Source organism: Pelophylax lessonae (assembly GCF_965119305.1).
Source record: "Pelophylax lessonae genome assembly, chromosome: 4".
NCBI classification, from domain to species: Eukaryota; Metazoa; Chordata; class Amphibia; order Anura; family Ranidae; genus Pelophylax; species Pelophylax lessonae.
In genome coordinates, this window is record NC_138771.1 from 313,761,911 (window position 1) to 313,786,981 (window position 25,071).

Sequence of the window (25,071 nt, forward strand, 5' to 3'; positions counted from 1 at the left end):
GTGCCAGGCAGTGAGCACAATGCCCACTAGAGGAAGTCAGGCCCTCAGGCCACCCTCATGAAGTCTATTTCTGATTGTTTGGTCGGAGACATTCACACCAGTGGCCTACTGGAGGTCATTTTGCAGGGCTCTAGCAGTGCTCATTCTATTCCTCCTTGCATAAAGGAGCAGATACCGGTCCTCCGTCCTATGGCCCTGTCCAGCTCTCCTAGAGTAACTGCCTGTCTCCTGGAATCTCCATGCTCTTGAGACTGTGCTGGGAGACACAGCAAAACTTCTGGCAATGGCACGCAGTAGATGTGCCATCCTGCAGGAGTTGGACTGCCTGTGCAACCTCCATAGGGTCCAGGTATCGCCTCATGCTACCAGTAGTGACACTGACCCTAGCCAAATGCAAAACTAGTGAAGAGTCAGAAAAGAGGAGAAGGGAAAAAAAAAAAAAAAAAAAAAAAAAAAAAAGACAGTGACCTCCACCTGTAAAACCATTCCTGTTTTGGAGGTCAATTCTTTGTTGCCCATCTAGTACACCTGTTTATTTCGTTAACACCAAAGCAGCTGAATCTGATTAACAACCCCCTCTGCTCCTTAACTGACCAGATCAATAAATATATATCATCATTTTTTCTCTTACACACACATGTACAAGTGCTGAAGACCCCTTGTATATCATTATGTTCACTAAAAAGTAAGTAAAACATGTTATTTGCAAGGTAAAAATGCAGTTTTTGGGTTTCTTTTTTTTAAATTCTCCATGCACATTTTTACTTCGCTACACCTCACAAAAATCAGTGAAAATTTACTTTACAAAGTAAGCATGTTCTACTTCTAAACCAACCCCAGTGAGGAAGAACAAGAATATACATTCATTCAGAAATTAAAATACATTATATTGTTTCCTAAATGGAGACAAGAGATTTGTGCGCTCCTAAGACAGTAGCGAAGCCATAGTCTTTGTGTAGTTTAAGAATATGTTCCTAGGCAGATAAGGGACAAAATGCCATGATCAAATGGTGCTCATTTCACACCTCTGCTTTATTGCCTGGAGTCCTTGTAAATAGCATGCTTGTTCCACTGATCTTTATCTCCACTTTCAGATCTCCTGGTTTAATTAACTTTTGTTCCTTGATGCAAGCTCCACTTGTATGTGATTTTTTTGGTTATTTATACAATCACCATGCCTAACAAAGGAAGGGAGTACTATCAGAAGCTTGTACTATAAAACTATATTCAGTTCACCAATTAATGTATTGACTTTATTTTTGCTTTGCTGTTGAATTTAAGAAAATTAACCCGGCGTTTTAACCACTTCTAGCCCATGCCAAATCTGGCACTCCTCTCCTACATGTAATAAAAAAAAAAAAAAAAAAAAAAAAAAAAAAAAATCATATTTTTTTTGGCTAGAAAATTACTCAGAACCCCCAAACCTATACATTTTACTTTTTTTTTTAGCAAAGACGCTAGGAAGTAAAATGACAGTCGTTGCGACTTTTTATGTCACACGGTATTAGCGCAAAAATTTTACGTAATTTTTTTGGGAAAAAAAAAAGTTTGATGAATTAAAGAAAACTATTTATAACATAACATTAAAGATGTTATGCTGAGTAAATGGATACCCAACACGTCATGCTTTAAAATTGCGCACACTCGTGAGTGGCACCAAACTTTGGTACTTAAAAATCTCCATAGGCTACCGTTTTTAAAATGTTTTACAGGTTACCACTTTAAAGTTAGAGGAGGTCTTGCACTAGAATTGTTGCTCTCACTCCCAACGTTCATGGGGATACCTCAGGTGTGCAACCTACATATGCGTTTTTATTATATGCGTGTTTATTTTTACACTTTCCATTTATTTTTTGATCACTTGTATTCCTATTAGGAATGTAAACATTTCTTGTAATAGGAATACAAGGATTCCCCAACCGGCCCTCCGACGGTTCTACCATGCGATCGGCGAATGAATAGGCCCGCGGTGGCCATTTACCATAGAGTTGACCAAAGACCAGATGGTCCCCCAGCCATCTCTATGACCTTAGGAGGCCGGGCTCGACGTCATGACATCACTTATGGCACCAGCAGATTTAAACACTGACTTTTTTTTAGATCTCAGGCTTTGCAGCAAAGAAGAGAGCTCTGGGGACTTATAGACCCCAGATCTCTCTGTAAAGGAGGACCTGTCATGCCCTATTCCTATTACAAGGGATGTTTAAAAAAGGAATAAAAAAAAAAAAAAGTTTTAAAAGAAAAAAATAGATAATAATAATAATGTAAAAAAATAAAATAAATCAAAACAAACTTAAAGCGCCCCATCCCCGCACGCAGAAGTGAACGCATATGTAAACGACATTCAAACCACACGTGAGGTATCGCCGCGAACGTTAGAGTAAGAGCAACAGTTCTAGTGTAAGACATCCTTGTAACTCTAAAATGGTAACCTGTAATTTTTTTTAAAGCGTAGTGTATGGAGATTAAGTACCGAAGTTTGATGCCATTCCGAGTGTGCAGAATTTTAAAGCGTGACACATACGGTTTCTTCATTCAGCGGAACATCTTTCAAATTATACAAAAAAGTTGATGTCCTTTGAAGACGCCAGGGAGGTGGGCGAAACGTATAAGCGTTTTCCGGCGTACCCTAACCATCTACCTCACTTTCTGCTCCTCGGTGGAACACACGCCGAGTTGGCGTTCCAGAAAGTGTTCTGTATTCGATCTACTGCCCATTTGTTCTACTCGTTTGTGAGTATACTCAATTTCGTTTTAAATAATAAGCTCTCCACACAGTATACGCCATTTAAAGCAAGCAGGTTGAATCTTGTATGATCTCAAAGAGAGATCAAATACAGCGCTTGCTTAAAACTCTGAATTCCACAATATGTCAGCTTAAATATTCTAGTAAATAAGTAGTGTAAATCAGTGCAAGGTGTGCAAATTAACACAGCATCAATATATAAATAACAAATTCAATATAGAGAGTAAAAACATGTATTATATGATAAAATACTGCTCTATAAATATATAAATAGCAGATAAAAGTCCACAAACTCCTTGGCGCGTGGTATATACTTTGTATATAATTTTTTAGTTTAAAGCAAGCAGGTTGTCTGGACGATACCCTCACAAGTTTTCCAGGACTCTATACTCCCCTCCAATTAGCCATATCTGACCCAACTTTATTTTTGGTGAGTAGGGGCACAAGAGGGGAGTGTGGCACCTTGGCACTGATTAGCACTTTATTCAAAAGAAAATTTAAAAAAAAAAAAAAAAAGAAGGAGCACTAACACAGTTTGAGCACTATTACAGTGGTTATTGAACTATTTACGGACTTTGATTTTTTATTGAACTTTTCTGCAATATTGATGCACTTTCTGCATCTTTGCACATTTTTTTATATTTTGGCATTATATGGACTGTATATATCTGGCGCCTTATTTTTAGTGCTTTGGTCACTTTATATCTATTCATGTAGCAAGTGCTGTTAATATGATGCCTGTAGCTGCTGTAGGAATGCCAAATAGTATAAATATTAAAATATTCTAGCAGAATTTGGACATCTTAGAAAAAAAAAAAAAAAAAAAAAAAGGGAATTTCAGTTAATAAAGTCAACAACTTGTCTAAAAGCTATACATTATAGATTTCAAATATCACCACTCTTAAGAGGGAGAGACATACCCCTTCTCCAGTCCCTTGAATTACTTCAGTAGACAAGGTAAAGGTCTTGCTCTTCATCTGCACGCCGCCTTCATTTTTCAAGCCCACATTCACACACAATACTCTGAAATTGGTACCGCCTAAATCCAAAGCAATGAATTCTCCAACTTCTGTAATAGGAAAAAAATAATATATTATCTCAAGCAGAGCTCAGCAAGGAGTAAAAAAAAATTAAAAATAGATAATTCTCCGTCTGAAAAAAAAAATAAAAAAAAACGCAATAGTCCATTTTAGGTTACCAAACTTTGTCGACCCAAAATCACATTTCCACAACAGCACCACTTTTGACCCATTAAAACAAAAACTAAGTGGTTATTTATATACACCACAATAAAGTTGCTATTTAAACGTCACTTAATAAGCAAACAGTAAAGTCCACAGAAGCCAAAACATTTGCTTGTGAAACATGAATTACCATAGCTGCTAATCTCCAATCAAGGTCAGGCTAGACACCATTAACATATTAAAATAGGAAGTATGGTTTGTATTAATGCATGATAAAGGAAAAGGAATTGGCAGCACTCCAGGTTGAGTCAAAATCCAGATTTATTGACTGGACATCCAAATATGACAATCGTGACAAGGTAGACGCGTTTCACACACTGACTGTGTGCTTAATCATTAAGTAATGATTAAGCACACAGTCAGTGTGTGAAACGCGTCTACCTTGTCACGATTGTCATATGGATGTCCAGTCAATAAATCTGGATTTTGACTCAACCTGGAGTGCTGCCAATTCCTTTATCAAGTTTTCACGGAGGCGAGCCGGGGCATGCACCTGTGTGAGTCATCAGGCAATTACACCACCTTGAGCAGCGAGTCCTTGTCTGTTCAATTGTATTAATGCATGTTGCCAGGCAGAATGATTCATAGCCAATGTCCAAGATCAGCAATGGCAGCCTCCATTTTTTAATTTTTTTTTTTTTTTTTTTATAAAGAAAGGTTACCCAGTGTAAAATACCTAGCCTTTAGATGACAATTCCAGCCTAACCAGCTACAAGTATAGATAAATAGCAGCCAGCTACCAATAAACCCAGGAAAAAAAAAATTTTACATGTCAGGAAAGCTGTTTTTTTTTTTTTCTATATATGTTAAGCACCTCGCCCTACTGTGTAGACTGTATAGAGTTTTTTGTGAATATGTCCAGAAGTTTAAAGATCTTGCCAGGGACAACACTTCCTATTGCATTGCTAAAAGCCATTGCCTCACAATGAACAGCAACACTTCAATTAAAAATTGGGTTGTCTACCAAGTTTGAAATAGGCAATAGCCTACTTAAAAGGAGTGTGCACAGCAGGCTGAAAAAGTTGCCGTTACTTGTGAGGGAGTGGTTTATGCCTTTCAGGCTGAAACAAGAAGTACTGTTACTGGCAGGATCACAGTAGGAAACTTAAAAGATTCACAAAAATGATTTGCTGAACAAAATGGTTTAGTGAGACATAATGCCAAAACAGACTTAATAGATTTTGTTACTAGTTTCATGGGAAATTCTTGCAACTAGTTTCTAGGTTGTCCTGGGAAATTCTTGCAATGTTATTCAGCTTCAAATGGGGATGATCTAAATCACAGCAGGTTTAGAATCCATAAACCTTAAATTTCCTCATCAACTGCTAACTTTGGGGATACATGGACTGATTTGTCTCCTATAAAAGCTCATTATACATGAGGTTGTTGTCGCTTAATATTTGGCTGTTACCTGTTCCATCTGGCGTAGCGCGTACATATGTGGGAAGCATCTTCACAGTTGCTCCAGGCTGTGTCTGTTTATGTAGACCAATCTCCATTTCATTACGCATGCGGCTTTGAACCTCTTTTAACTTTGCATGGGACATAAGAAAAGGGGCCAATATTTCATCAATGTGCTTTCTCTGGGTTGCAAGCCTTTGAGCCACAGCTGTCACTATTGCAGTGCCCTTTCCACTTCCATCTTCAGAAACCAAAAATTTTATTTGGCATCCTGGAGCAAGTTCTTTCAAAGCTTTATTGAGATGTTCACCAAATCTGAAAACGATAACCAGAGAAAACATTTAATTGTGTAGCATGTAGGCAATGAGACCTTTTTAAAAAAAAAAGTTATAATTTTTCCTAAAAAAAATATTTTTAACTGATATTGTTGCATGTGTCCTGTAGATACAACAAATTGCACACAGTCTTTAATTGCTAGCTGCTGGCAATTTCGATTTATATTGTTAAATAGAAAAGGGAAGAATTAGAACTTCTGTTGTGAGATAAGCTACTTGTGTTTAATTCTTTTGACACCAGGAGAAGAAAAACCAAATCCCACAGGAATTTTGTACTTCGTGAAGTTATTTTCCTGGAGTCCATTGAGGCATGCAGTAAGTCTTAACCTCTGGGTTTAAGGAATGGAGGGGGTTGCAAGAAAGGGGTTCCATGCATGGAAAGGCTTTCAGGTCAGATGCTCATCTGACATGGCTACCAGGAAAGAACCCCTTGAGGGTGAATTTAGGTACCCCCCTTCCCAGGGTGGGCACATGCCCCAGGTGCCATATTGAGAGGGGCGCCGACATCCCCTTACTGTAGGAGGAGCAGTGAGGAGGGCCTTTACTAGAACCGATAGGCTTTATTTTCCTCCACTTGCAGCAGTTGAAAGCCAGCTTATCTCTCTCTCTCTCCCTCTCTCCCTCTCTCTCTGGCAGTCTCTGGCATTCAGTTGCTGCAACTGGAGGAAAATACTGCCCCATTGGTTCTGGTAAAGGCAATCCTATAGACAGGACTGACTTCCAAGCCTTCACATTTCCACACAAACACCCCGCTCTGCAGACCCTTTCCCCGCTCGCTCACATAGTAAACAGCTTCACGGCTTTCCGGCACCTTCAAGTATGCGGAGACAGCGCTCGGTTGGGCTCCCCCTCCTGGTAACCTAAAACTGCCTGGAATCTTCCACCTCCTCACCCAGTCACCACGCACATGACTCACATCACAGTTCTGCTGGTTGGCAGCGGATGAGTGATGGGTATCTGGGTACACGTTATTGTACATTGACAGCTGATATCAGCATGGTCAGTGTGTCGGCTTGCTTACGTTTGTTTCTTCTGCTGCTGATCTGACCACCTGTCGATTACACTGTTTACAGGTCAAGCTGCTGCCAAAATAGTCCCTATGTATTCTCCTGGATACTGCTGATACTAGGTACCTGCAGGTCCAAAACAAAGCGAGCATGTGCCCGTGCGGCCTCCCTGTCACACCCTGACAGAAAGGGCAGTGGGAGCGGCCTTGATTAGAACTATATTTTCTAACACTTAGCAGCTGAAAGCCATCTTCTATTCCTCCCACCAGCATTCAGCAGCTACAGGAAGAAAATGCAGCCAATCAGTTCTAGTAAATGCAGCTCCCGCCTCCCCTTCTTATTGCTGCTTGGACCCCCCTGTTTCTCCCGCCCCCTTCCCCCCAGAGCTGCCGGCTCCCCTCCTCTCCTGATGGTTTCAAGATGAAGGAAGGGGCCGGTATATGTCATTTGCCAGCCCTTCCTTTTCTGAATGAACACATTGAGCTATTGGTACTGATCACTCACTGTGTTCATTCATAAGGAAACATTGTAAACTGTGTTTACTAGGTTTCAGTTTGTGAATAAACAGGAAACTTCCCACCCAGTCACTGTCCAGTGCACCTGAGGCTGCAGAGAAAAAAAAAAAAAGTACTGGGGAGTGTCTGTCCTCAGTCTCAAAAGTGAGACATTAGGGGTTTATCCGGACCCCAATCTCACCAAAGGCCCCCAACAGGGCTCCTAAAAAGAGAGTGTAAAAATAAAAAAAATTGTAAAAATACGAAAAAAAAGGAAAAAAAAAAAAAAGCAAACCACTTACACCATCCACTGCCCTACTGACACTGTTCACTACCCTAGTGACTGATACTGGCCACTTTTTAAAGTAAACCAAGTTCATATTTTTACAGTGATATTGTTTTATTATTCTAAGCAGATTTTCTGGGTACAATAATGCCCTCATGTACCTGAAGTGAGACTGAAAGGACAAAGCCAGCCCCTCGTACCTCCAACCCAGGACCCACTGAGAGTGAAACAGGGGTGCTGAGGGACACGAGTGCCTGCAGGTGTAGACCCAGGGACTTTCAGGGGGAGATGCGATTCTGAGGAGACAGGAGAGCCATCAGATCAGGAGCAGTAGCCATGCACCGTAGTTCAGCTGAGGTTAAAGAAGCACTCCACTTGCACTGCAGGAACGGAGCGTGTGGCAGGTCTGAGCTTTCAGCAGCCTTGCAGCAAGAACACACAGTTGGTCGCAGAACTGATCACAGACAGCCACTCTAACAAGTCGGGAAGCCAGGATCGAAGACAGGAACAAAGTCACAGGATAGCCAGGATCATAACAGCCGGGCAGCGAGGTACCAAATCTGAAGCAGAGCCAAAGTTAGAAACAAGCCAGGTCAGGAATAGACGACAAGACAAGCAGGATCCGAGATAAGGTCAGGAGTAAGCCGAGTCAGCAACTGAGGAAATACACAGGGACAGCTATAGACCAGTCAGCATAAAAGCACAGCAGGAGGCATCCTTAAATAGGTTATCTGGCGCCAACATGAATCGCGTGCGCGCCTTTTCGCGTGCACGCATTCCTGAGCATTACGGATAGCCCTTCTGCGAAGATTTGTGCGCATTTGTTAGACAGACATTTCACAGGAATTCCCTTGCATTGCCCCCTCCCCTGAGGGGCAGCCTCCGGATGCCCACCATGTACCGCTTTTCAGGATGAAGATGGATGCAGCAAGCTTGCACCAACCGTGGAGCATTGACATTAGAAGAAGGTTCCATTTAACGAGGAACTGAGTTTGGCCTCTTCTCTTCCTGCAATCAAGGATGGCTTCAACCTCAATCTCTTAATTTCCTTCAATAAGCAGTTGAGCAGGAGTCTCAGGTTCCCGATCAGGAAATGGATTAGAAATGATTGTTTTAGAAGAGACAAAATTAAACACAGGATAAAATTCTCAAACTTTTGGGCAGCATTAATTTTCCTTCTTACAGGAAATGGCCCAATGTATCTTGGCCTCTATTTCTTTGAAGGACAGGCCAACTTTAAGTGAACAATAAATAGTCATACCTTCTCTCCAGGTTTCAGGTCTAGATTACCCCTCTCCTTATCAAAGAATTGTATTGCTTGCTTGAGACTTGGTAATCGTATTGGATCTCCAGAATTCCAGGCGATCCTGCACTGCTGGTACTGAAGATTCCCAAGGCACATCTGGCAAGAAAGGGTCATATTCTGGACCGGCTGCAAAGGCTATGAATGTGATTTTCAAGAGCACATGGCACTCATTGCCCCGGTGAGATTATCCATACCAAATACACTTCCCAGATAGTTTACTCAGTCACAACTCACATGAAAGATCTGGCAATGTTTATTCGTCGTATGATCCGTAGAATGTGCAGTTACAACAACAGGTAAAAAAAACGATTCTTCCATACAGGTTAGGAGAGAGAACATGTCACTTGCAGTACAGCATAAAAATTACTGATACAGAAAAAAGGGAGGGGATTCCTTCCAGTATGCGAACTATGGAGTGGCACAAGAGACACTTAATATGAGCATGAAAGAAACAGTACATTATAATAAAAAACTGTTTCATGTAAATCCAATATCACAAAGATGGTGGTGAATCCTTATGATGGGGGTAATTCAACAATAAAGTCCATGGAGATCATGCTCCATTCATTAGGCACAGGAAGGGATTCCAACAGACCCCAATCCTTCGTTCTATCAGACTTGTTCCATAAACATACCATGCATGATTTAACAGTCTCTACAATTATGCACCAGTTACGGCCACCAGAATGAGCGAAGAACTAAGTCTGAAGTCTTATGAACTCCAAAATGACCTGCCATGGAATGATCATGGCACATGTAAAAAAGGACCGTCGTCTGAAATTGCTCCAGAACATAGATCTGCTCACCATGGAAAGAGAGACCTAGGAGAAAGGGAAGCCTGATGCTAGGAGTCCATATGAATACTGAGGAGTGGTTCTCCAAGACTAGGTGCAGGAGGAAGACAGAACTTCTTGTAGTAGTCAGATTGGGAAGTCACTTCCCCAGTGGACCAGTCGGTGAGGATTATGGGCCTTCCCCAGAATAACTGGGAACAAAAGGAAAAGTAAGGTAACGTTGTCCAAAAACGTAAGAATTCACGATAACCTGAAGCTGTAAAAACACAAGATCAGTACAATCTCTGACAGGCTCAGATTTGATGCCTGAATGATCCGCCAGATGGACTGAGAAGATATTCTTTTTGGCACACAGAGGCAGTTCATGCTGGGCAGCAAATGAGGAGTCCACAAAACTACAAGCCCCGGAATCCACAATAGCAGGAACAGAGAGCGTCTTTCTGGTTAACCAAAAAGAAACTGGCAGAATAGTATGAGCTTGATTAGAGTTCAGATCAGCAACTGTGTGGGATGGAGGAGAAGGTCTCCTAAAGGCTTCTTCTGGGACAAGTCTGTAAAAGTGTCCTGCATCACTATAGTAAAGGCAGAGGTTACCACAGCGACGTCGTAACAATTCTCGTTTAGACAGAGGAGGTCTCAAGAAACTGGATCGTCGAGATTTCTTGGCATGGCCGCAATGGAGACTTCCAAGTGGGGACCCGGGCTTAGCAGGGATGTGGCGGAGATTTTCGGATCTTTTAGACTGGCTTTCACGCAGACGATCGATCTGTATGCAGAGATGTATAAATCATTTAGAGAGGTGGGTGTTCCCACCCTGAAAAGTTAATCTTTGATAGAATTGGACAAGCCAAGACCAAATTGGAAGCGTAATGCTGAGTTATTCCACTTCGTATCAGCGCTCCATAACCGAAAGTCAGATACATAGTCTTCCACTGGTCTTTGGCCCTGTCTCAAGTTGCTCAGCATGGTTTCAGCAGAGCCGGGACATGGCTGAGAAAAAGGAATTCACAGAAGCCAAGGCAGGATCACCTTGCTCCCGTAGGTGGTGCCGCCCAAGCCTGAGGTTCCTTCAGAAGCAGATTATTATTATTCAGGATTTATTGAAGACAGGAGCGTGGTCACAGGATAGGTACCAAAATCAGGAGCAGAGCCAAAATCAGGAATGAGCCGGGTCAGGAACAACAAGACAAGCAGGATCCGAGATCAGGTCAGCAGAGTCAGCAACTGAGGAAACACACTGGAAGTACACAGGACACTGGGACAGCTGAAGACCAGTCCGCATTAGAGCACAGCCAGAGGCATCCTTAAATAGTTTGCCTAGTGCCCACATACATCGTGCGCGCCTGTTCGCATGCGCATTTCTGTTAGCTAGATGTTTCACAGGAATTCCCTAACAAAATGCTTTTGTTATATTTAACCATGCCCCCTTTAAGCCCCTCCCGCTGTTCACAATTTGGCCACTCTTACTGTTCACCCACTGTACTACTCTCCTTGGAGCACCCAAAAAGGAATCCCAGGTCTTTTAAAATTCTATAGTATATACTAAAAAAAAAAAAAAAAAAAAAATTTTGAAGAAAGGTAGCAACCTTAGCGGCAATTCCAGAAGAAATCAGTACCATGTTGAGGCAATTTAAAGCCTCACCACTGTGGCAGATTAGAAGGGGCACCACCGGTTAGAAGAAGAGTGCACAAAAGCAGGCTTTTTTAAAGACCTGCTTATGCAAGACCCGCTACTTGGCTGACTTCATTCCCTGTGGTACCACTCCTAGTTCACACTGAATGAGGCAATTTCAAGCCTCACCCCCAGACTTCACTAATGCAGTGATTGTGTAGGCCTTCACACCACATGAGCAGCGAGCCACTATCACCAAAACTTTGAAATGGCTAATATACAGTATTTTTACCATCCTACGACTTAGGTCTTTATTAGGTTTGAACTGCTTTCTTTGAGCAGGGAGCTGGTGGTGTGTGGCTGATGAACTTCTCGCTCTCATGAGGGGGGGGGGGGGGGACCAAACAGAGCCTTTGCCCCAGGAGAAAGCATGTCTAGCTTTGCCACTGCATGTACTACGTTGTGTTACCAAGTAACAAAATGATCACCAAATAAACAAGCTGTTACAAAAATCTAAAAATTGCAGTAGTCTATTAGGGTTGCACAGATGCAAGAGCTGAAGTGGTTAATCATTAACTAGCTAAAACTATATTGCACAAATTACCATAGGAAAGGCAAAACCGCAAAATGTAAAAAAAAAAAAAAAAAGAAAAAGGGAAACCTGCCAAATTTCCAGAGCGATCAAATAGCTCTCAGTTTCTGGAAGATAGGGGAGGGACCTGGATGGGAAAGCATAGAGATTGTTCCTTCACCATGGTATCTGCCCTGATTGTCACCAAGCCAATGCCATTTTCTACCAAAATGCCCAGCATAAAGCTAAAACCTAATGACCAAAGGCGTTAGGAGACTTAGGAAATTAGAGGTTGAACAAATCCAAACATGCTTCACCCATAACTCATACATTTTTTCTGCAATAAAACATTTATATATAGTGTAAGGAAGCAAAAAATGTAAAACCTTCTTACTTTGGGTTTTTTTTGTATACAGATCCATCGACACCCACTGTGACTCTACCCAGACCGTGCGGCCGATTGTTCTTTAAACGGTTGGCAACTGCAGCAAGTCCAGCAGCACACAGCCTAGCAGACCTCAAAGACACCGCGCTACACACACACTTTACCCGGACACAGTCCTCTTTACTTGGCTTTAGACCCAAGGCAGCCAAAACGCTTTTCGTTTTTTCAAAAGGAAAATTGTCACTAGAAGGGAGAAAGCACAAATAAGTCAAATATGTCACATACATGCTGCTAGTTTTGAGTCCTGCAGAACAGTCATCAACTTTTGGAAAAATAGCTCCATAATAACCAAGTGCGTATTTTCCAGACTTCTATGTAGGAGCACCCCACTGGCAGTGACAAACCGTATTGCGACACACACATTGGGCCACATTTATCATTACACACAGTATACAGTATGGGCTTAGGAGGCAGCACTGAAAAGATAGCTTTTCCCTTTAAAACCACACATCCCCATCAATAGAAATATAAATATGCCATAAATGTATACATTGTCACAAAATCTCAATCCAGGTTATGACCAGTAAAACAAGACTGTAGTGTGAAATCCTTAAGGAGCTATTCAATTAGGTGCCAATTTCAGTGTTCTACAGATTCCATAATTGAATATTTGGCCCAGAATATATGAAATCATTAGGGGAACATGGTTCGTAACAAAAAATACAATTCTTTAAACATAAATGCAAACATCACTCACTTTTCAATGTTCGATACATCCCTAGTTCCAAAGGTTCCTTTGTCAAGAAGCTGCTGTGTTGACACACCACCAAAGAGTAATCCCTGATTGGTCAGTTTGACCAGCACATGACGCACAATTTCTCCCATATACATTCCACTAATCATTTTATCAAAGCTGTGTTAAAACAAAAGAAATGAAGGCTCATTAATCAATGTGAGCAGTTTGGAAAACATCTGTAAAGATACTTGCCTTCATATACATAAGGGTGCTGCAAATTTGAGGCATATGGTCAATGCTTCCTTACCCAGATCTGTTCAGGTTCATAATAAACCGCAAACAACGTGAACAATGAAGAATTGCATGCTCTATTTTTTTTTTTTTAAAGGGGGGGGGGGGTAGAGGGAGCAGCTCAGCAAGTGTTGTGCTGCTCCAAAGCATGGTAAGGAAGGCCATAGCTAACACGATGGTTGCAGGAAAGAAAATTGCTTGATTCCCCCATCAACACAACCAGTGTTGAGGGAATCCCTCCTGCCAAGCTATGGCATTCCCCTAGCTGGGGAGCCAAGAGCACGGTAACCCACCTGTTGAAAGCTGCTGCTGTTCTCTTTTGCGGTAATAGTGTACAAAATATGCAATCATGTTGTATGAAGTATATTCACAAATGTATTAAAGTATATTCACTCACCTGCCTGATACACATCACTAATATGAAGTACAGCCATCTATGCTGATGACAAAAAAAGAATCATGTGCAAACCTGACATTATGGGGGGAGATTTACTATAAACTGGAGTGCAAAATCTGGTGCAGCTCTGCACAGAAACCAATCAGAATCCAGATTTTATTGTTACAGCCTAATTGAACGAGCTAAAGTTAGAAGCAGATTGGCTACAATTGCACCCGTTTTAGTAACTCACCTCAAATGTTTTTTTTTTTTTTTAAACCACTTAAGGACCCCCCATGCAGATACTGCAGCAGGGCGGCCCTCCTGTGTAAACCGACGTACCTGTATGTTGGTTTGTGCTCTGGGGCGCAGGCCCTCTCCCACTAGGATTGGACACAGCAGGAGCCAATCAGTGGGTCCAGGGGGCGCGATGTCTGCCAGGACCCACCAATCTTTCGCAGGAGAGGCAGAACAGCGGTAAACAAGACAAACCACCGTTCTGTCAGAGAGGAAAATGGAGATCTTGTGATTCTGGCAAGCAAAAATGTGAATCGCGGTCTGTCTTTCTCCAGTTAGGCCACCCCCCCCCCCCCCCACACACAGTGTTAGAAAGCAGCACACTTAACCCCTTGATCGCTCTCCTGATGTTAACCCCTTCCCTGCTGGTGTGATTAGTACAGTGAGCCTTTTTTTTGGCAATGAATTGGTGTCACTGGTCCCTAAAAAAAGGTTACTTCTGTCAGATTTTTCTACCGCAGTCCTGAAAAAAAAAAAAAAAAAAAAAAAAAAAGAAAAAAAAAAGGCTAATCGCCACCATTACAAAAAAATAAAATTAAAATTCCATAAATCTAAACCATAGTTTGTAGACACTAACTTTTGCGCTGAGGTGGTTAATCAAAATCTATAAACGAAAAAAATGGTGCTAACCAAAAAGACCTGCGCAAAGGATATTATTTGACACCAGGGACTTCTCATTCAATTAGTGAGATAAATTATAAATAATAAATTAACTTCCGGGAATTGCTTCCACACTGCGAGCTGCAATCTAAACGTAAGAACGTGAATAATTAATAGCAAAGGTGATAACTGCGCTCAGCATTAAAAGTGCTATAGGTGCATTAATAAAAAGTGCTATAAGTGCATCAATGCATTAGTGATTGTTCACAATCAATAAATATGCAAATACAATGGTGTATAAATAAGTAAATAAATATTGGCATTCATTGGGCTAAAAAAGTCCTTAAAGTGCTCTGTGCGACTGTGCAAATCTAAATCTTCAGCAATCTTGGATTAGATGGGAACCTCCACCACAAACACCTCCACCCAGTGGTCAGATGATATACTCCTTACCAGAATGCGATGACCCCTTAATTACAGGGGGTCAAACCCGGCATATCACTCCACATTGGCTCAAGGTTATCCTCATCACTGTTATCGCCTCAAAGAATTTTGCCCGAATGCTTTAACAAGGTTCCGGATCTCCGGACATTAAGGTGCAAAGAAAGATAAAGAAAACTCCAATAGTGTAATACCGTTTGATACTGGATTTAATAAAAGATATATTGCACTTACATCATAGCGGTGTTTAAGCGCCTGTAGTACAAAGTAAACAGCTGGTCTGGTGGATGGGACGCCGCTCTCGCTCCACGCCTCACCTCACCGGAACTCTACGGTCTCACGCTCCCCTGGGAGCGTGAGACCGTAGAGTTCCGGTGAGGTGAGGCGTGGAGCGAGAGCGGCGTCCCATCCACCAGACCAGCTGTTTACTTTGTACTACAGGCGCTTAAACACCGCTATGATGTAAGTGCAATATATCTTTTATTAAATCCAGTATCAAACGGTATTACACTATTGGAGTTTTCTTTATCTTTCTTTGCACCTTAATGTCCGGAGATCCGGAACCTTGTTAAAGCATTCGGGCAAAATTCTTTGAGGCGATAACAGTGATGAGGATAACCTTGAGCCAATGTGGAGTGATATGCCGGGTTTGACCCCCTGTAATTAAGGGGTCATCGCATTCTGGTAAGGAGTATATCATCTGACCACTGGGTGGAGGCGTTTGTGGTGGAGGTTCCCATCTAATCCAAGATTGCTGAAGATTTAGATTTGCACAGTCGCACAGAGCACTTTAAGGACTTTTTTAGCCCAATGAATGCCAATATTTATTTACTTATTTATACACCATTGTATTTGCATATTTATTGATTGTGAACAATCACTAATGCATTGATGCACTTATAGCACTTTTTATTAATGCACCTATAGCACTTTTAATGCTGAGCGCAGTCATCACCTTTGCTATTAATCAAAATCTATACCATAGTTTGTAGACCCTAATGTTTTTGGGGCTGAAGTGGTTAATCTCTTAGATTGTAAGCTCTAACAAGCAGGGTCCTCTGATTCCTACTGTATTAAAGTGTATTGTGTTTGTACTGTCTACCCTCAAGTTGTAAAGCGCTGCATAAACTGTCGGCGATATACAAATACTATATAATAATAATTATTAGGGACTAACTGCAACATCTAGGTATACCAAAAAAAAAAAAAAAAAAAAAAGCAGACCCCAGATTCCATTCCAGGAGCTATAGATCTACCACTTTGTTGGATTCCGCTTTTCTCTTAGCCAGCTGGCACAGTGCTGCACCTGCACTAATCTGATTCATAAACCTCTATGGGTGGCTCATCCATCAACCACAAGCAGCCCATAGAAGGCCTCAGGTTTACAGCTGTTATAATAGAGGTTTGATCTGAGGTGTACGTTTTTTTTTTTATAATTAACCCTAGCTAACTGGGTAGCACAAGTATTTAAATGTGACTATTTAAATTCCACGTAAATCCTATCCTTTATAGTATTGCACTTTTTATCACATTTGCTTTGCAACAGCTGAACTACTGAGATCTCACCTCCAGCACATAGGAGTAGCCTTCTCCCCATAACCTGTCCCCAGTACTCACATACCGATCCCATGCCACTACCCATGGTTCCTCCACTATATAGCACTCAGATAGCTTTTAGACCAGAAGTGAATGTGCATTTACTCCTCAGTAACAGGTATCCAGCATACATGCAATAAGTTATTAATAAAATAGTCTCCAATACTACATATGTTAGGCTGGGTTCACGTATTTGTGAACTGGATGCGTGCAGGGTTTACATAAGGCCGCATATACAGTATGTAGCCTCTCCTCAAAGCCCAACTGTCCAGAGGTTGCTTGTAAGTGCCATGTTGGCAGGAAGAGGTTAAAGGCAAAAGTTCACCTTTTGCTTTTTCTAAATTCCAGCTTCCCTATGTACCTCAGCAAAATAAAGGCTGTGCTCTATATTCTAGAAAAGGCTTTACCTCAGCCTACTATGTCTCCTATAGAAAACTCCTCCCTCAGTTTCTACTACCCGTCCCTTAGGACAGGTAAACTTTTTATTACTAATATATATATTTATTTATTACACACACAGTGGGTACGGAAAGTATTCAGACCCCCTTAAATTTTTCACTCTGTTATATTGCAGCTATTTGCTAAAATCATTTAGATTCATTATTCTTCCTCATGAATGTACACATAGCACCCCATACTGACAGAAAAAAAACACAGAATTGTTGACATTGTTGCAGATTTATTAAAGAAAAACTGAAATATCACATGGTCCTAAGTATTCAGACCTTTTGCTCAGTATTAAGTAGAAGCCCCCTTTTGATATAATACAGCCAGGAGTCTTTTTGGGAAAGATGCAACAAGTCTTTCACACCTGGATTTGGGGATCCTCTGCCATTCCTCCTTGCAGATCCTCTCCAGTTCTGTCAGGTTGGATGGTAAACATTGGTGGACAGCCATTTTTAGGTCTCTCCAGAGATGCTCAATTGGGTTTAAGTCAGGGCTCTGGCTGGGCCATTCAAGAACAGTCACGGAGTTGTTGTGAAGCCACTCCTTCGTTATTTTAGCGGTGTGCTTAGGGTCATTGTCTTGTTGGAAGGTAAACCTTCGGCCCAGTCTGAGGTCCAGAGCACTCTGGAGAAGGTTTTTGTCCAGGATATCCCTGTACTTGGCCGCATTCATCTTTCCCTCAATTGCAACCAGTCGTCCTGTCCGTGCAGCTGAAAAACACCCCCACAGCATGATGCTGCCACCACCATGCTTCACTGTTGGGACTGTATTGGACAGGTGATGAGCAGTGCCTGGTTTTCTCCACACATACCGCTTAGAATTAAGGCCAAAAAGTTCTATTTTGGTCTCATCAGACCAGAGAATCTTATTTCTCACCATCTTGAAGTCCTTCAGGTGTTTAGCAAACTCCATGCGGGCTTTCATGTGTCTTACACTGAGGAGAGGCTTCCGTCGGGCCACTCTGCCATAAAGCCCCGACTGGTGGAGGGCTGCAGTCATGGTTGACTTTCTACAACTTTCTCCCATCTCCTGACTGCATCTCTGGAGCTCAGCCACAGTGATCTTTGGGTTCTTCTTTACCTCTCTCACCAAGGCTCTTCTCCCCCGATAGCTCAGTTTGGCCGGACAGCCAGCTCTAGGAAGGGTTCTGGTCGTCCCAAACGTCTTCCATTTGAGGATTATGGAGGCCACTGTGCTCTTAGGAACCTTAAGTGCAGCAGAAATATTTTTGTAACCTTGGCCAGATCTGTGCCTTGCCACAATTCTGTCTCTGAGCTCTTCAGGCAGTTCCTTTGACCTCATGATTCTCATTTGCTCTGACATGCATTGTGATCTGGAAGGTCTTGTATAGACAGGTGTGTGGCTTTCCTAATCAAGTCCAATCAGTATAATCAAACACAGCTGGACTCAAATGAAGGTGTAGAACCATCTCAAGGATGATCAGAAGAAATGGAAAGCACCTGAGTTAAATATATGAGTGTCACAGCAAAGGCTCTGAATACTTAGGACCATGTGATATTTCAGTTTTTCTTTTTTAATAAATCTGCAACAATGTCAACAATTCTGTGTTTTTCTGTCAGTATGGGGTGCTATGTGTACATTCATGAGGAAGAAGAATGAACTTAAATGATTTTAGCAAATGGCAATATAACAAAGTGAAAAATTTAAGGGGGTCTGAATACTTTCCGTACCCACTGTAATATATATATAATATATATATATATATATATAAATATAAAATATATATATATATATATATAAATATAAAATATATATATATATATATATATATATATATAAATATAAAATATATATATATATATATATATATATATATATATAAAATAAATATAAAATATATATATATATATATATATATATATATATAAATATAAAATATATATATATATATATATATATATATATATATATATAAATATAAAATATATATATATATATATATATATATATATATATATAAATATAAAAATATATATATATATATATATATATATATATAATATATATATATATATATATATATATATATATATATATATATATATATATATATATATATATATATATATATATATATATATATATATATATATATATATATATATATATATATATATATATATATATATATATATAGTGACAGGAAGTCAGGAAAATCTATGGGTGTTGTCACTGACGGGAGATATATTTCTGCTTGGTTTAGACAATTCACTAATTGCTATCAGGTGTCGGCTGCAGAGGTAGGCAGGAAGGTGTACGGAAGTTGAGAACACTTTCAGCTGTTCAGAATGAGGCAATTAAGATCTCTATAACTTGTCCAAAGGGAGTCTATTGATTGCTGTCTCCTGAGGCTGTGTAAGCTGGGGAGAGCAGTCAGATGAGAGACTTCTAAAGGTGAGGTGTTGAATTTTTTCTGTGTAAAGAAAACACAAATGGACATTTGAGTGTCTGCTGTAGAACCAGCAGGGTCTGCCCAAAGAGTAGGTTGGGAAGACTCCTTAGATAGGTTCCGGTGTGTGAGAAGGTAGACGCCCACAGTGGCCAGGATTTATTTTGTGTTTTATTTTATTTTGATGTTTTTGCTGCATGCACTGTTTTGAAGAAATTGGAAGAATAAACCATAAACTGTTGTTTTCAACCACTCCTCGGCTATCTCCCTGTGTGACGAACCCCCCCCAAAAGGGGTTATCCACACCCGCTACCGAGCTAATCCCTCACAATATATATATATATATATATACACACATATATACACACATATATATACACACATACATACATAGTCCAGGAGGTGAGCCTCAAACCTGAGCACCACAGATTAGGTTTTTGTCCCAGCACAGGGACCAGGCTCGTCACAGAGTCCCCACTCCCAATCAGTGTGATCAAGTCCCCACCCCGGATTTTTTATTTTTTTTGGACCGTGAGCAATGTCCACTCTCTAACCCATTTCTGCCCGGATCTAGGGGTAGTAAACCTGTCTAACAGTATACCATGGGCACCCAAGGGAAACTTTTACGCTCCCTCGAATGTGGGATGTCTGCTGGGGTGACCCATTCTGGTTTGACTGATACCTGTTGACATTCCCCCTGCTTCCAGTCCTACAACAGACCCAGCTTTATCTCTTGGGTACAAGTTTAGTTTCCAGGAGACCTTACCACACAGAGGTTAACAGAAGTAGGAGACCACAGGGGATCTTTTAACAGTTTACTAAATTAATAGAAAGCAAAGATATTTGCAAAGTTTGGCGATCTCATTGAAGGTGGTGACACTCTGCTTAAGTTATGAACATTTCAGCATTGATTAGAGGCATCAGGGGAGAGACAAGAGACCCCCATTGCATTAAGGTTGCCTAGAGTCTGGCACCCCATGGCAGGAGGATGCAAGTAGTCTGAAAAAAAAAAAAAAATCATAATGGCCTCCACTTCTATAGACAACCCCCCCCCCCCCCCCCCCAAAGAGGAAGCTATTAGAGTAAGGCCCAAAGGCCTACATGCTGATCTGATATGGTCCACCCACAGAAGAGATGTAGTAAATCACTCTCCTCGTGGCAACACAGGACCCTCTCTACCTTCCTAATAGTACATATTCACCCAGGGTGACCCTCTCCTAGCAAGGTTACCCAGGATGACCCTCTCCTAGCAAGGAAAAGGCTGACACTTAAAACTCTACAAGCTCCTGAGCCCCCACACTATGGAAAAATCTACTAGTTTAAGAGGGAATTTACAACAGTCACACGTTTTACATTGTTAAGCTGCTCAGTCTTTGGTTGGTGAAAAAATGTAACAGATATAGTACGACATTGATGAACTGTGGTTCCTGAACAGTGTGCCACTATTCCCTGGATGTTGCCTTTAAAATGGACTTTATATAGACATTTTAATTTAACATTTCCTTCTCTGTCCATTTTTGCCATAACCACAAGCTCATCAACGTTTAATCCTTACACTAAAGTAGAAAAGGAAAAAAAAAAAAATTCTGAATGCATTATGACAGCCAGCAACCTGAACCCATTCCACAAATTATCCTATTCATGAATGGTACATATAGTACAAATAAAGACTCATTTTTTTCTCAGTTTTCATCTCATCATTTTCTTAAAATTAGCTTCTTTAAATTAGTAGCTAAAATGCCAAGGATTGTATGTACTGTTAAAGTAAGCTTTATTTAAAATTATATAGAGAAATTAGTTTAGAACCATTGCTTTACATCTTTAAAAAGAAGCTTTGTCCAATACTTTCTTGCACTGTATGACCACTGGCATAATTACATTTCCTTTTGAGGTTAAGATGAAGATATTCCATAATGGTAAAGTTTGTGAGCAGTGAAGTTCTGTAGTACTTAGATCATTTTGCTTCAGCTAATTGGAGATCAACATAGTATAGAAATAGTATAAAATACAAGAGAGGATTATAATTAGCTCTTAGAAGTTCAAAGACTCTGCTGTGTATTAGTTCTTACATTTGAAGATACAGAGAGTTTGCAGTTCTGAAAGCACCTTCCACTTTTCCCTGTGTAGCAGACATTTGGCTGAACACGACGACTCTGTCAACTTTCTAAAATCAATGCTGTTCATGAAATATTCCATGTGTTTTCAACTGAATAATTTACAGGGCTCTCTTTTAAAAGATATGCTAAAGGCGTTAGATGCATTACATCAACATAGAACTGGTGTAACCCTGGAAGTAATTCACCAGTGGTTGTGGAACTGCAGTTTGCATTATGACCAGCCTAGAAAAAGTCATGCAGTTTCAGGCCACCAAGACTACTTAAAAAGAGAGCTTGTAGTGAGTGAAATACAGGGTTGCCATTGTTTCTCACCTTCTAAAAGTCCAAATAAAAATGCACACACTGCTCTAGCAGTCAAAGATTCAGCACATCACTGGAGGTGCTCACCCCAGCTCACCACTGTTGATAGCAGATATGTGAAAATGGAGTCGGCCACACATCGCAAATAGATGAATGCTTGGCAAAAATCTTTATGGTCACCATGCCATACAGATGTAATTGGAACAAGGTTGACATGTTTCACATGTACATATTGTGCACAACCCTGGTAACAAGCACGATAGTTCACGTGAAACGCGTCAATCTGGTTCCGGTTACATCTGTCTGGCATGGTGACAAAGAATTTTGACAGGCATTTATCTAATTGCGGCATGCAACCATCTTCTTTTTTCACACACCTTCAAAAAGAACTAGTTTCTAGTGTCTCTGGCTTCAAATAAATACTTTTTCACAATGCTTTACACTGACCTGAGAAAATGCATGGAGATCGGCAGAGCCAGAGTGTACTCCGAACAACCAATCTGCAAACTTGTTCAATGCCAGTGATTTAAAGTACTAAAGCCACTGGAACAGCATGACAGCCAGGTAACATTTTTAGAAGGAGAGGTAAGACGTAGCAACCTCCATATATTCTCACCACAGGTTTTAAACAAATAAAGTAGAGGTGGTGGTTTCAAAAGTCTAGGCTCCTGAATCTCTTCTGCCATTGCAGCTTTTCCAAAAGGACTTGGAGAGAACCACCAAGTATTCATGTTCTCCAAAACTTACTGGGTCAGACAGCACTAAGTTACCCCTATTAGCCCATCCAAGAAGCAACACAGACTCAGTTTTCCTGGAAACCACAATTTCAGGCTAGGTAAAGGGACATTATGACTTCTACCATCAAAATACTTACAGTTACAAAAGTACAGAGCACAAAAGCTTTGCCAAGACAACCTTAGCAACAGTAGGAGTGTCCTAGTATTGCGTTCTGGGGGGGAGCAAACTGCCCTGCAACATTAGGACAGAATTTAGCAGGGTTCCAATTTACAGTCAAAGTAGAGAGAAGAAAATCCCTCGCAAGAATGAATAAAGACCGCTCTTTGCAGCACCTACCGTTGCCTTCCAGGTACTCTGGATGTTTGATCCACTTGCGAGTCATACTCAGTCCCAATATCATTTAGTGTCCCATCATTGCCAAATCCTCCCCATTCCATGTTGATGCACATTGTACCTTCATCGCCTTCCACAGCTTCCACATTGCCCATCTCCTCCATGTAACAGACATTCGAACCAGTACCTGTGGATAGACAGCATGAGAGTAATGGGCCATACACACTATACAATTTTCTTTAGATTTTTTTTCCTTTAGACTTACCAAAACCATAAAATATAAAAAAGGTCAAACCTAAACACTTTCAATTTGTATGCAATCAGGCAGGCCCTTTCACTACATAGAAAAAGGTAAATCTAAAGGAAATCTAACAAAAGTTGTATAGTGTGTATCCATCTTTAGTATTGCAACAGCTGATTCACTCTTAGACCAGCACAAGAAGAGCATCTACTTACCAATGATAAATCCAACCTCACAGCTGTGGTCCTTGTAGCCACAACTCATCATTGTTCCAACTGTGTCATTGACTATGGCAACAACATCAACTTTATAATCCTGTGAAAGAAAAGGATACTTGTATAAAACACACCACACACAATGAGCCAGATATTACAGTAGACAAACATATGTTCCAATGCTCACCCCACGTCTTTGGATGGCATCTTTTAGTAACTGGACAACATCTTTGCCCTCAACGCCAGAGCAACTGAAACCTTTAGTCCAAGAGATAAGTACACTCTGTAGAGGGGAAACCAGGCACGTTATTTCAGCTACATATTGCAGATACAAATGGATCTCAGAAGTGTTTAAATCTTTTTTTTTTTTAATTTAAAACCGAGAAGGGGGGGGGGGCAAGCTTTGTTTTACACCAGAGATGCACTCAGGTCCTTCTTGGTGTCCATTTAGCCAAAAATGAAATCATAAAATTGCAGTAAAACAGTTAATGGAGGCAAAGCATGTGCAAATCTCTAGACAGAGTTTACTGAAAGAGAAGTTAGAGAATAAAAGGTTACCTTGTCTAGCTGACTCTGCACACAAGGGAATGAGAAGGTGAATCCTAGGGGGAAAACCTCTTTACGAAGATTGCGATGTTGAAGGAAACGGCCAAGGCAATCAGCGATGTGGTCAAACAGCTGCAGACATGCAAAAATGGATAGTCATATTTTGAAATTCCTCAGTTAAAAAGAATATGTAATGAAAGATTGTAAAAGCCACTGCGGACCCTTCTGAAATGCTAGTTGCCTGGCTGTCATGCTTATCAAGTGGCTTCAGTACATCGAGAAATTCACCTAGAATATGTATGCAGACCTGAAGTATTGACTTCAATCAGATTTTTTTACCAAATCACGCTTGTTCCAGGTCAAAGACACATTGAAAACAATGACAGGCAGGCAACTAATATTCAAGAAGAGGGCATCAATAAAAGTCACAATTCTTCTCTCAATACACATTACTGAAATTCTGTTTTACAATCAAGTATTTTTTAGCACATCTGTGGGAAAATATTTTATTGTGAAAAAAAGATAACCATTCAATTAAATACATGCCGTTGACCATTACAATGTATACTGAGCAGATATATCTTAAAGGACATTGGAAAAAAAAAAAAAATAGCATTATGTTTATTAATTACATTATTGTACATTTGCCATTTCAAGTCATTGGGGTGACTTATCCCAGTTTTACTGCAGCAGCTAATGGGTTTTCCAAGAAAACAGCTTAATACACATATTTTTTTAATATACATACAGTGCTTTGCCAAAGTATTCACGCCCTTGGCATTTTTTGTGTTTTGTTGCCTCACAACCTGGAATTAACGTCGATTGTTTGAGGATTTGCATCATTTAATTTTCAGAACATGCCCACAACTTTGAAGATTTTTTTTTTTTTTTTATATTGTGAAGCAAACAATTAGGACAAAATAACAGATAAAGTCAATGTGCATAACTATTCACCCCCCAAAAGTTAATACTTTTTAGAGCCACCTTTTGCGGCAATCACAGCTCCCAAGTCGCTTTGGATAAGTCTGCAAAACTGCTCCAGCTCCTTCAAGTTGGATGGTTTGCGCTTGTGAATGCAATCTTTAAGTTTGACCACATGTTTTCTATTGGATTGAGGTCTGGGCTTTGACTAGGCCATTCCTCCACATTTACATGTTTCCGCTTAAACCACTCAAGTGTTGCTTTAGCAGTGTGTTTGGGGTCATT

General features: G+C 40.6%; 1 protein-coding gene across 2 annotated transcripts in view; it reads right to left on the reverse strand.

The window, feature by feature from the left end:
• HK3 (hexokinase 3) overlaps positions 1–25,071 on the reverse strand; it is a 474,982-nt gene that overhangs the window by 14,264 nt on the left and 435,647 nt on the right. For both annotated transcript variants that reach the window (XM_082256083.1, XM_082256082.1), the window contains 8 exons: positions 23,878–23,997; positions 23,507–23,602; positions 23,320–23,419; positions 22,867–23,050; positions 12,939–13,094; positions 12,191–12,424; positions 5,402–5,706; positions 3,667–3,815 (listed from right to left, as the gene is read on the reverse strand). In XM_082256083.1, coding sequence (XP_082112209.1) covers positions 3,667–3,815; positions 5,402–5,706; positions 12,191–12,424; positions 12,939–13,094; positions 22,867–23,050; positions 23,320–23,419; positions 23,507–23,602; positions 23,878–23,997 — 1,344 coding nt within the window. The remainder of the gene's footprint in view (positions 1–3,666; positions 3,816–5,401; positions 5,707–12,190; positions 12,425–12,938; positions 13,095–22,866; positions 23,051–23,319; positions 23,420–23,506; positions 23,603–23,877; positions 23,998–25,071) is intronic.